This window comes from Pseudopipra pipra, chromosome 2 (genome assembly GCF_036250125.1).
Source record: "Pseudopipra pipra isolate bDixPip1 chromosome 2, bDixPip1.hap1, whole genome shotgun sequence".
Lineage (NCBI taxonomy): Eukaryota > Metazoa > Chordata > Aves > Passeriformes > Pipridae > Pseudopipra > Pseudopipra pipra.
In genome coordinates, this window is record NC_087550.1 from 27529906 (window position 1) to 27541735 (window position 11830).

Genomic DNA, 11830 nt, shown 5'->3' on the forward strand with positions numbered 1-11830 from the left:
GCTAAGTGTGACACCTTGTCTGGTTTGTGACACCTGTATCCATAGCTATCCGTGCCAGAAGCTAACTTCACAGTGCTGTTGGCAGATAATGAGCCCTGAAGGCTGAATTTTAACAAGTTTCAGAACACAACAGTAGAGATGACCATGCCTGGTTTAGTTTGGGCAGGATCTTGTGAACACATCTAACAGAAGAACAGGGGTTCATTGCAGCTGCATAGATGGTGTCAATGAACTACAATTTCTGCTGTCAGAAACTTTAGGTCTGCAGTCCTGGACCAGACTAGCCAGGTGAACACCAGGTTCTGAGGCTGCAGTTCTGTTCAGCTTCTCACTGCCCCATCTGGGCTGCTTGGGCTGGGCGGACAACAGTACTTGTAAAACTTTGGGAGTGTTTTAACAAGTTTCTTCCTCACTCTCTACACCTCTTATCATAATATCTCAATTTTCGGTTAGTAAAAATCAAAGCTTCAAGATCTCAGAGATGCATGTAAATGTTGAAAGCATTTTTTTACCCCAAAGGCTAAAAAAAACAAAAGACAAATAAAACTGTCCAGTGTTTATTTTTCGTATCTTGCAAATTTAAGATCTGTTGGCACCTCAGTCCTGGTTTGTAATGCTAACAGTGGAGGTGGAGGGAGGCACAGAGAAGTCCCACCAGCTCCAAGCACAGAAAAAGGAGGACTGGCAATCCTCTTGGGAGATGACTGAGTGGAGGACCAAAGGAGGGAATCAGTGGGAGAGCAACTGGATCATGAGAGCACTCATAGCCCATTAAAAGTGGTAGAAGACAAAGGGTATTTTAGTTGTTCATATACTGTAGGAGGCAAAAAATATCTCTTTCACATGTGCTGGTAAAGAGTCCAAGCTCTGTAGCTGTGGGTTGTAACAATTCACTCTGTCTGTGGATCATCATTTTGGTAGAATCTGTAGCACATGAAACAGCAAGTTATCAATAGTTTAGAGACTCAGTAAAACCCCTGAAATAGTGTTGCTCTCCTAAATGCCATCAGCAGCTGCCAGAGCTCAGCTCCGGGGCTCTGTCCCAAGCAATCGCACCACTGAAAAGGTGATACATGTTTTTAGAAGGAATTTTTAATCACCTGATAGCCAAACAACACTAGTGTTATACAAACAGTACAAAGTTTACCACAGGATTGAGCTTTAATCTCTGACAGTTACTTATTGATTCTAGAGAAAACAGAATCTACTCAGTGAAAAGACCTTCTCTACATCCTGTTTGCAGGCAAACTTGAGGGAGAAGCTCTCACCTCCTGCAGCTCTCCCTGAAACCCAAAGTAAGTCTGAACTAAGACCTGAATTGGGAGACAGGACTGAGCCTGGGTTGTTTAAAATTGCAGTTTATTCTGCTGTGAGAGGACTTGGTTTATCTTATTGTTGTTTCTGGTTTTGACCTTTGTAAGAGTTGGAAAAGCAGAAGCTGTGACACGTTGTTTAAAGTATGTCACGGTCTATATGTGAAGACTTGTGCTGTCGGCAGTGCTTGATGTCTTGAATGCATAGAGAGCAGACTTGGCATACTTACACCACTGGCTACCTAATGCCTGTCAGATGAGACAAAATAATACTGAAGAAATCAGTCACATTTCTTCTTCATCTTCCAATGACTCCCTCATCTTGGGCTCTTTTCTAGCATAGAATTTTAAGTCCTAATTTTCAAATGTAAACACAGGTACCTCAGTCACTGAGACATCCCCATGCCTGCAGTTTGACAGGTTGTTTCTGTGTACATAAGCTGTGTGTTTATCTGTGCCAGAACTGTACAACATCAGACACACGGGACTGATTTTGGTGAATCTTGCAACCCCTGCTAATCTGTGGTGGGAGGCTAATCCTGAAAATTAGGATATTTACTTCTTCCTGTATGTTTTTTAGAAAAATCAGACTGAACCACAGCTGTTTAAAAACTTCATGTTTTCATATACCTTACTAAATGCCTATTTTAATCAGAGCTGTGGAAGTAATTGCAATAAACAATTTAGCAAATTGCCTTTGTCTGTGTTTTGTACATGTTTTTCCTCATACACAGCCATGGTTTGCTAAAACATTAATTTGCACAGCTTTTAGTCCTGGCTACTTCAAAAGTATGCAAGTGCAGGCATTTGCTGGGCAGCATTTATGTTGGTTTGATTAGACATCTGGGCAACACAACATCACTTGTCTTCCCTGAAAGGCTGAGGGTAGTTCTTAGAAACATGTTTCATTTTGCAGAAATTGTTTTTTGCCAGTATTTTCTCATGGTTTGTCCAAATTCTGTATGCTCCTTTTATAGTATATGTCATGTAATTCAAACACCCAGAAGATATTTGTTAGAGAAATGAAGATCTGTAGAAAATGCTTTGTTTTTTTCCACAGAGTTGCTGTTCCACTTGCACTCAGAGTCTGGACATAGTTTTACAATGCGTTCATGCTGGAGCAGGTTAGATGTAGACTCTGCATTTACTTGTTTCCAGATTTCATAATCTCAAATTCCATCACTGAGTTCCATAACTAATTGTTCAGTCAGGGAGCTGTCCTTAGGGGTAATCTAGCAAATGATGTTCTGGGACAAACTTTGAGGAGAATTAGTGGAACAAATAACCCAGCTAGTTTTAAGATGGAACTTATGACAGAATTATGCGACTAAAAGATCAGAGGACCTAAAAGGTCCTCTTCAGGCTGCTGTTTAAAACAGAATAAAGGCACAGAGATGCAAGCTTCCTATAGCTTCATCTGCAAGTTTTTCTCATACTAGGGGAGAAGATACATTCATAGACTGATGTGCTCAATAGACAGAGACAACCTCTCAGCAGGTCTTCTAAAAGACAGACGACTCAAAGATTTGCATTGAGTGACATGAGAGCCCCTGGAAGAGAGAATGACAGTTCAGGGATCTAATTTCTCCTCCATGTTATTCTTTTCTTCAAGGTTCCCAGAGCCTCTCTCAGCAATGGCTATGGTGTGTCTTTCAGACTTTGAAGCCTACGCTAAAAAGTATTTACCCAAGATTGCTTGGGATTATTTTGCAGCTGGAGCAGATGACTGTAACACACGAGATGAAAACATCTTGGCATATAAAAGGTAATGTGAGGAGGAAATGAGGGGTGTTGTACTGGGAGCTTTTAAACTACATTTTTGTGCAAGTGTTTTGGACTTCACAAGCAAAGACACCTAAGACCTTGCCTTTTCAAGGTGATCCCCAAGCAAAATGCACTTACCTGAATGATATATGCTGCATGGTCTGATGCCAGCCTGACTGTGACACAGATTGTGTGAGGCATAAGTGATGCTGAGGGTACAGGCAAGTGATAGGGTACGGTACGGTACCGTGTGGTATACAGGCATGACAGGAAAGGAGATGAGTAGCTATAATAGAATGAGAAGCAACAGGGAGCTCTTGCAGAAAAGCAGGAAGTCTAAGCATAAGTAGGATGGGATTTGGGGAACATGCTGCAGAGTGTGAGGGCAGGCACACTGTACAGTGAGGACAGACATACAAATGGTGGAGTGGAAGGCACCAACCTGGGATTGGGCTGCAAGTAGAAGCAACCTGGGAGGTGGACAATGGGAGAACAAGACACAGAATCACAGAATATGCTGAATTGGAAGGGACCCACAAGGTGAGATGAAGTGGGAAGTGAAGAAATTAAGTATTGTGGCCAGTAAGCAGAATTAATGGAAAATGGAAGTGGTTGAACCTCTGTTATATGCTGTTCTATTTATTGTCTCAGATTCCTGCCTTGTAGTTGGTAAATGGAGACCTGGTTTCCATGAAACTTCAGAAAAGTCACTGAACATCTACTATCCTGAATGTGGTTCTTTTTGCCTTGCAGAATTCGTTTCCAGCCACGTATACTGCGGGATGTATCCATGATGGATATTAGGACTAAGATCCTGGGGACTGAAATCAGCTTTCCCGTAGGAATCGCCCCCACTGGCTTCCACCAGCTAGCATGGCCTGATGGAGAGAAAAGCACAGCCAGAGGTACTCTTCTGGTCTGCTGCCATGTTGCGAAAAGGGTGGTTTGTGTAAAAGCCTCAAGAAGCTTTTAGGATGGCTTGGAGTGTGACTGAGAAAAGTTTTCAGGCTTGAAGGGGCAAACTCTTTTCCCACTTTCTGACACTCTGCATGGGAACCTGTATAGGCATTGCTCTATTTCTCCAGCTACCACTATTACAAGATCCTCACTGTGGAATCTGCTGCAAACTTAAGACAAGGGCAGTGGACCCATTTCTGACTCACACCAAGAACCACACAAGGTTCTCAGTCCTGGTGGCTCTAGATAGGTCATAAAAGTGGTGGATGAGACTCAGACTGTGAATTCCTTGTTACCAGTTAAGAAGTGTCTCCCTTGGAGAAAAAAGAGGGATGGTATCTCTTCACAAATCCTGTGGTGGGTTTGGAGACCTGATGCTTTAAAATTACTCTTCTGTGTATTTCTGTGTACACCAAGTGGAATTGAGAGTGCATTCCTGTGAAAACTCAGTCATAAAGAAAAAATTCATGGTTTTTCAAAAAAAGTAGTTGCAAAATGAACACGCAGCTTGGTAAATTGCCTCTCTCTTTCCCACTTTCTTAACCATGATCCTACACTAGCACATGGTAAATACAGCTACTTTTAATCCTGGGGTCATAATTGCACAGTGCTTCATAGGATATATGTAAAACAGGAGCTCAGGAAGTCTCTGCAAAGAGCACAGAATTTTGTGTCTGATGTCTGGTGAGATGGTTCAAATCACTTTGTTTCTGATTCTTTTTCAATACGTCCTGAAGCAGCCAAAGCCATGAACACCTGTTACATTGCCAGCACGTACTCCACCTGCACGCTGGAGGAGATCACTGCGGCCGCTCCCAGGGGCCTCCGGTGGTTCCAGCTCTACATCCACCGCAACAGGGCAGCTTCCCGTCAGCTGGTCCAACGAGCGGAGGCCTTGGGTTTCCAGGCCCTTGTCCTCACCGCGGATCTGCCCTACACGGGCAAAAGACGTGACGATATCCGCAACGGTTTCTGCCTTCCACCCCACATGAAACTGAAGAACTTGGAACGAGACTTTGAGGTTTGTAAAATGAGCCTGTCCTTTCATTCACTCTGCTGGCATGTACCACATGAGACAAAACCACTGGGTAACTGCTGCTTTGGCATCTGCTCTACCCAGGGTGTATCTTCTCCCCTTCTGGTTCTGCACCATCCTGCCTTGATCTCCTGCCAACCTGGGTTCCGACTTCAAAATCCCCATCCAGATGCCTAAGACAAACTGATCTCCACCCCCACTGTAATTATTCTTCTTCAGAGATATATGCTTTCTGGAGCTGATGAACATGTTTGTTAGCAAGTTTAATTAATCTTTTCTATGGCAAGGAAAAGGTCCCTTCAAGGGACCTCTGAATTGTTGCAGCTCAGATGAGGCTTTCTTTTGTTCTATGGCTGTAGGGAGATGACCGTTCTGAGTATGGACTGCCACCCAACAGCTTGGATCCTTCCATCACCTGGAATGATATCTACTGGCTGCAGAGCCTGACCCACCTGCCCATCATCATCAAAGGCATCTTGACGAAAGAAGATGCAGAGCTGGCTGTGAGACATGGAGTTCAGGGAATTATTGTGTCCAATCATGGTGGAAGACAACTGGATGAAGGACCTGCCACTGTAAGTGAGAAAATATATGTCCCATGACTGCTTACAGTCTGCATATTTGCATTAACCTGGGTATCTCTATGACCAGCTCTATGTGTACACTTTTCATGGACTTGTATTTGTCCAGTGGTTGTGTGCAGATATACTTTAGCTTTAAACTTGTAAGATCTGTAACTTGGCATGAGCTACCCACTGAAGTATTTTCTCAGCTTCTTGGGAGGGTTTTGTGAGTGTTGCAGAAACCACATAACTGCAGATAAAGTACTGGCCTAAGTCAGGAAATGTTTTCTGCCTGTGTCTCCATGAGCTGGTGCAGTGCACACAAACTCTTTGCGCACTGCAGCAAAAGGAAAACGAAGCTCTGAAACCAAAAATGTACAAATGAAAGCATAATGTATTCTCATTGTTCACATCTGTCAAAACATGCAAAACAACGCAGCTAGATTTAGTGAGAGGCCTGCTTGCGTATTTACAGACACAAGTCTAAATGGGAATTTATTGACTTTCACGAGCCAAAAGAAGGATAACTTATCTGGAAAAAAATTCCCCTGCTTTTTAAACTGTACAAAGAAATCAAGCATTGTTTGGACATATGTGTATTTCACTGGTTTAATTTGGCTTCTCTCAGTTTTTCCAATTGTCCTTATTTTACAGTTCTGCATTGCATAGTATCTTATGTATGTTTTTTTCTCTGTTTTCTTTTGTAAAATAAAAATAGGTACCAGGGAATTGTCTTCTATTCTACATCAAGCCTGACAATAATGAATAAGAAATATTTATAGTCTAAATGCTGAGGGCATAATTACAGAAATGGCATCCATATTGAATTGCTCTTCTACTATAAAAGTTTCTTTACATACACAGACAGGGCAGTAGATACCTGGTTTGGCTCTGATATTCTTTTGGTACCAAGCCTGACAATAGAATCTATTGTCCCTGTCCTCGATAAGCTACTCCTAGAAAATTTCAGCCTGAAAGTTTTTAGTCTGAAATCCTGGAAAAAAATGGATTAACTGGAAAAATCTGCTTAGTATTCTTAGTTATAGCTGCTCTACTCAAAAAAGAAAAAAAAAAAAAAGATTAAAAGGAGGCAAAAGGGTATAAGAAACTGCAGAAAAGAGCCATTTGGGTTTGCTGAGAGTTAATTAGGTCTAGTGTAATGTCCTGCCTCTGGTTGTACTGCCTTTGGGACCACAGCCAGCATCTCTGTATGGTGCTGCCCTGCACTAGTAACTGGGACTCTAGCCCATGTTGGACTCTACAAAAAAGACCTTAGGGAATCAGGAGACTTAACCTGGAGGAAATGATATGTTGACTGTCATACAAAGCAAATGAAATCCTTCATAGATGCTTTAGGGGGTTTGAGGAGGCATTCGACAGGTGGTCACCAGGATTAGGTTGAAATGTAAACTGTAGGCAGTTTGGACATCAGCCTTTTTTACAAACATTTGTCTCAAATGAAAGTAAAATAACAGTTATTTTCATTGAAATTTATATATAAAATCTTTCATAAAGCACTCACCAGAAGTGCTAGCAAAAATATCAATATAGGCAAAGCACTGGAAAATCATGTTAACTATCACATAAACAGAATAGGGAGCTGCACTTTATCCTGCAGCCTTTGGTGCTCAGCTATTTGTGATGCATCATCACATTTTATTTTGAGAAGGTATGCTATGGAAGCATTATCTCCCTGCCTGTCTCTTTGAAATATGTCCTCTTTGTCCTGGAATCAAAGGCTGACCTCAAGGTGAGACTGGATGCTTCTTTGCAGATTGATGCTCTGGTTGAAGTTGTGGAGGCAGTACGAGGCAGAGTTGAAGTTTACTTAGATGGTGGAATAAGAAAAGGAAGTGATGTGTTAAAAGCACTGGCACTGGGAGCAAAATGCGTCTTTATTGGAAGACCAGCTTTATGGGGTCTGGCTTACAAGGTGAGTGAGGAACTTTCAGTTCACATGCCTGCTTCTCATACTCTTCAACACTCTGTTGTTATTGAAGTCATAGAGAAAAAGTTTTCACTGGTAAAGAATCTCTCTCTCTCTTTTTTTTTTTTTTTAATGGATTTTTAAGTGGAATCACCCCAAATCTGACATTTCTGTGATTTAAAAATACCACTGAATTTCACAATTTCCTATATATGCTGCTTCTTAACTATGGGAATATTTCTACAATCCAGAGTCATGAATTAGGCCTCTGATGCAGAAAGTTAACATAATACAATTAAAATATTATTACATCAGTTGTTTGCTTTACTAAATTTTTGCTATTTAGCCTCTCGATTGGAGATTCCAAACTTTTCTCTAGAGTAAAAAAAATCTTTATTTTTATGGTCTAGAAACATTTCCTGTCTTTTGAATGAGACTCTTGTCCAGTGGTGTGATTGCTGTGGATTCCAGTAGCTAGATTTTAAGCAAGAAGTCACCTGAATCTTCTGAGAAACCTGGAAGAGTTGTCAGTACTGTTTCTTTTGCCAGTAAACATAAAAAAAGGGCCTAACATGAAAGGGGTGCTGCTGTGAGTTGCCTGCTTTTTTTCCACAATGCAAGCAGAATGGAGATGGGATTTGGGGGGTTTAACTGTGCTTTGGTATTAAATTCCTAAAGATGAGTAAGTTAGAGTATTCCTAAAGATGTATCTCGGTGTGTTACCCTAGCATACAAAGAGGAAGGACATGAACAAGCACCAACATTGTCTGCACCCAAAACATTCTTTATTGCAAGAAGTAAAAAGAAAATTTAAGAGAAAAAAAAAAAAAAAAAAAAAAAAAAAAGAAAAAATCATCCAGTATTTTACAAGAAACTCAAAATCTTATATACAATTTATTGGATTTTGAGCTTCTTGGTGTCACTTACACAGGGGAAAACACACAATATATTATTTTTGAAGATTCAGACCAATATTTGAGTAAACTAAAGTTTTTAAAGCAGTATCATATATAAAACTCTCACTACTTCATTGAAAGCTGTCAGCATTGTAAGGCTTGACATTTTAAATAACAAGCCAATTGGCAGAGGAAAACTGAAAGCTAAGAGAAGAAACCAGCTAGAAAATGTCACAAGCGAAAACCAGCTTTGTTTTCTTTCCATGTTCAGATGTATCACAAAAGGAAAAGCATTTAAATTAAACTGCAATGAACTGAGCACATCCATCATAAAGTTTTAATCATTCATCTGTATGAGAGCTTGGAATTGGCACGAGGTTAAGGGACTGTCCCAGCTCTCACAGTGCAAGCATCCTGCAGCCTTGCTCTGTGCCAGTGCTCCTTTTACCCTGAGTGCTTTCTCTGTCGGAGCAGGGTGAAGAAGGTCTCCAGGATGTTTTGAGAATTTTGCAGGATGAATTTCGTTTGTCGATGGCCTTGGCTGGTAAGTATTTTGCAGGTTGTTTGCAATGGGTGATACAGAGGTTTCTTCATGCAAGCCATATAAAATCAGAAGTCTGATGGATGGGTCACAAAAAGGGAATCCACCTGACCTGTGCCGGTTCAAGTTGCTATGCTTAAGGTGATTCTTTGCTTCCTAGAAAACCACTTGGCATTTCAGGTGTCAGAGCAATGACACTTGCAAGGAGGAAATAGGTTAAAGCAGCTTTGTGACCCAGCTAAAGAGATACAAAATTGCTAAGTAAAGCTGAGCAAAACCTGCAATTTTTGTTCTGCTGGGAATGGTAGCATATGTTTTTCAGTATTTGACATACTGTTTATCAGGGCAAAATGGAACCAATTTTTTTCTGCGTGAAAAGTTCATTAAAAATGGATGCAGAATTTTTCTCAGCATATTGGAGAATACAGCCTGTTCGTAGAGGTTCAAACCTCTGCATTCTACATGCCTTAAAAGCCTTCATGTCTCCTCCAAGATTTTACTTTTGTTCCTCACTCTCATTTCTCACTATTGCTCCCAACTGTAGCTGCCATGTTTGATCCCCTCACTGACAGCAAACTTGCAGAGCCCAGTGCAAACTTGTTTCACATATGAACAAGAGGGTGGTTGAGCACTGGAACAGGTTCCCCAGGGAAGTCTCAGCACCAAACCTGTCAGAGTTCAAGAAGCATTTGGACAATGTTCTCAGGCACATGGTGTGATTCATGGGGCTGTCCTATGCAGGGCCAGAAGATGGACTTCCATGATCCTTGTGGGCTACTTCCAACTCAGGATATTCTATGATACCAAGCATGACATGCAGATCCAGTGCAGGAGTATTCAGACATCAGCAAAGGATCTTATTAAAGATTTTCATGCTCTAGCAACCATGAACTCAAGTGGATAACAATTCTGACTAGGAGACTGGAATTGAAATCCTGTTGGCACAGTTGGTTTTACAGGTCACTTTTTCAACTAGCAAAGATTCCTACACGGTGGGTTTGTTGGTTTTGTGGGGGTTTTGTTTTTTGTTTTGTTGGGGTTTTTTTCCAGCGGGCTCTTAGACTTTACATGCAAAAGGGCACTGGATTCAGCAAGAGCAGCAAGTTGGGATCTTTTTAGTGGAAGCGTGAAATTCATAGAACCATATAATCTTTTAGGTTGGAAAAGACCTATAAGACCATCAAGGTCAACTCTTAACCCAGCACTGCGAAGTCCACCATGAAACCATGTCCCTAAGCACCACATCTCCATGTCTTTTAAATACCTACAGGGATGGTGACTTAACTACCTTTCTGGACAGCCTCATCTAATGCTTGATAACCCTTCATGTGAAGAAATTTTTCCTAATATCCAGTCTAAAACTCTCCTGAACACAGGATTCAAAGTGCAGCCTCATCAGTGCCCCATTCAGGGGCCTGATCACTGCCCAGGTCCTGCTGGTCACATTGTTTCTGATACAGGCCAGGTTGCCATTGGCCTTTGTAGCCACCTGGGCACACTGCTGGCTCATGTCCAGCTGGGTGCCAACCAGAATCCCTCTTCCACCCATTTTTGACCAGATGAAATGCCAGTGCAAATCTCCACCTCTGGTCACTTGGCACCCAGCAATCCCTGTATCTTTTCTGTCTACCTTTTCTCTGCTGACTGGATCAGATAACACTCTGCTCAGCTTGTTGTAAGGATCTTTTTTTTTCATGTTTCTAACTCTACTTGTGTGGGAACTCTGGTGCCTAACCTCAAAGCTGAAGATGCCATTGAGGAACAGAACTACTGAAGTACGAACCTATCCCAACCCAGTTCATACAAGACAAGACTGTGATTCAGAGAAGGGGGCTTCCAAGCTTCATCCACAAACCTTTCGTTCTCATTGCTGTGTCATGTATTTCAGGCTGTGCCAGAGTCTCAGAGATTGGCCGACACCTGGTTCGGTTCTCCAAGCTGTGAACAGCCTCCTGCAATACCCACCAAACAGAGGCAGCTCAAGCTGAGGTCCCAGCCAGACTGAAGACAGCAAAGAAGGAACAATAAGTATATGATAAGGCCTTCAGGAAACTTCTGAGGAGATTAGGAAAGTCTCCGTGTTAGCAAAGGCTGTGCTCTGCTTTTGTTGAGACCAATGAATTCCTTAGCAGTTCGAGTAATTTTTACTTGCTTAAATACATTTGCTTTAAACTGGCTGTTCCATGTCATTACCTATGTTGGGCTTTACTCCCGAGTTCTATTACACTGGACATCCAGACATGGAAAACTATGTGCCTTGCTTTTTCCACTTGATTGTCCTACCAGGTCTGACTGCAACTCAGTCACACTTTCCTACTCTGGCATAGTAATTGTTGTGGCCAATATCTTCCATAGCTTGGGCTTTTCCCAGATGTATTCATAACAGATACAGAAACAAGATGCATCAGTTAACAGGCACACAAGTTACCCTTTGATGGTGGGGGCAGTTTTTGCCCACTGCTTCTAAACGCAGAGCAATGAAATCACCTGTAACCAAATCAGCACCCTGTGCTCCCTGCTGAGAGAGCCTCTTCTTTCACTACATAGTTAATTTGCAAGGCAAACTCTTCTGAGTAGCAGTCAAGACCTGTTCATTTTCAGAGGACACCACAAGTTTGTGGCAGTGGGTACATCACTCACCTGGTGCCCTGGTCTCTGCCCATGGATAAGGGCAGCCAGCACAGGCTAACGGAGTGGGCAGGAGCTGCTGGCACCACCCCAGCAGCATGTGACCTTTGCTCTCTGAGGATAGCTCAGAGGCAGTGTCACACCTGATGCCAGCATAAACACTTGCTCTCCGAGGTAGCAGAAATATGTGCTCATCCCTTCCCTG

General features: G+C 42.0%; 1 protein-coding gene across 2 annotated transcripts; it reads left to right on the forward strand.

Annotated features, from left to right (window-relative positions):
• The first annotated feature begins 1170 nt into the window (after positions 1-1170).
• On the forward strand, positions 1171-11174 carry HAO2 (hydroxyacid oxidase 2). 2 transcript variants are annotated; one of them, XM_064644560.1, is made up of 8 exons: positions 1171-1295; positions 2926-3078; positions 3831-3982; positions 4772-5055; positions 5430-5645; positions 7408-7566; positions 8931-9000; positions 10886-11174. In XM_064644560.1, the coding sequence occupies exons 2-8, from the start codon at positions 2948-2950 to the stop codon at positions 10939-10941; spliced, it is 1068 nt and encodes a 355-aa protein (XP_064500630.1). In that variant the 5' UTR covers positions 1171-1295; positions 2926-2947; the 3' UTR covers positions 10942-11174. The 2 variants fall into 2 exon arrangements, with proteins under 2 accessions (XP_064500630.1, XP_064500631.1); XM_064644561.1 differs by having other exon boundaries at positions 4775-5055.
• The last annotated feature ends 656 nt before the right edge of the window (positions 11175-11830 follow it).

Bases quoted from the DNA above. Each gene is read 5' to 3' on its own strand.
- HAO2 (XM_064644560.1), top strand. From the start codon at position 2,948: ATGGCTATGGTGTGTCTTTCAGACTTTGAAGCCTACGCTAAAAAGTAT. The intron at 3,983-4,771 runs GTACTCTTCTGG...TACGTCCTGAAG, and splicing joins AGAGAAAAGCACAGCCAGAG to CAGCCAAAGCCATGAACACC. The intron at 5,056-5,429 runs GTTTGTAAAATG...CTATGGCTGTAG, and splicing joins ACTTGGAACGAGACTTTGAG to GGAGATGACCGTTCTGAGTA.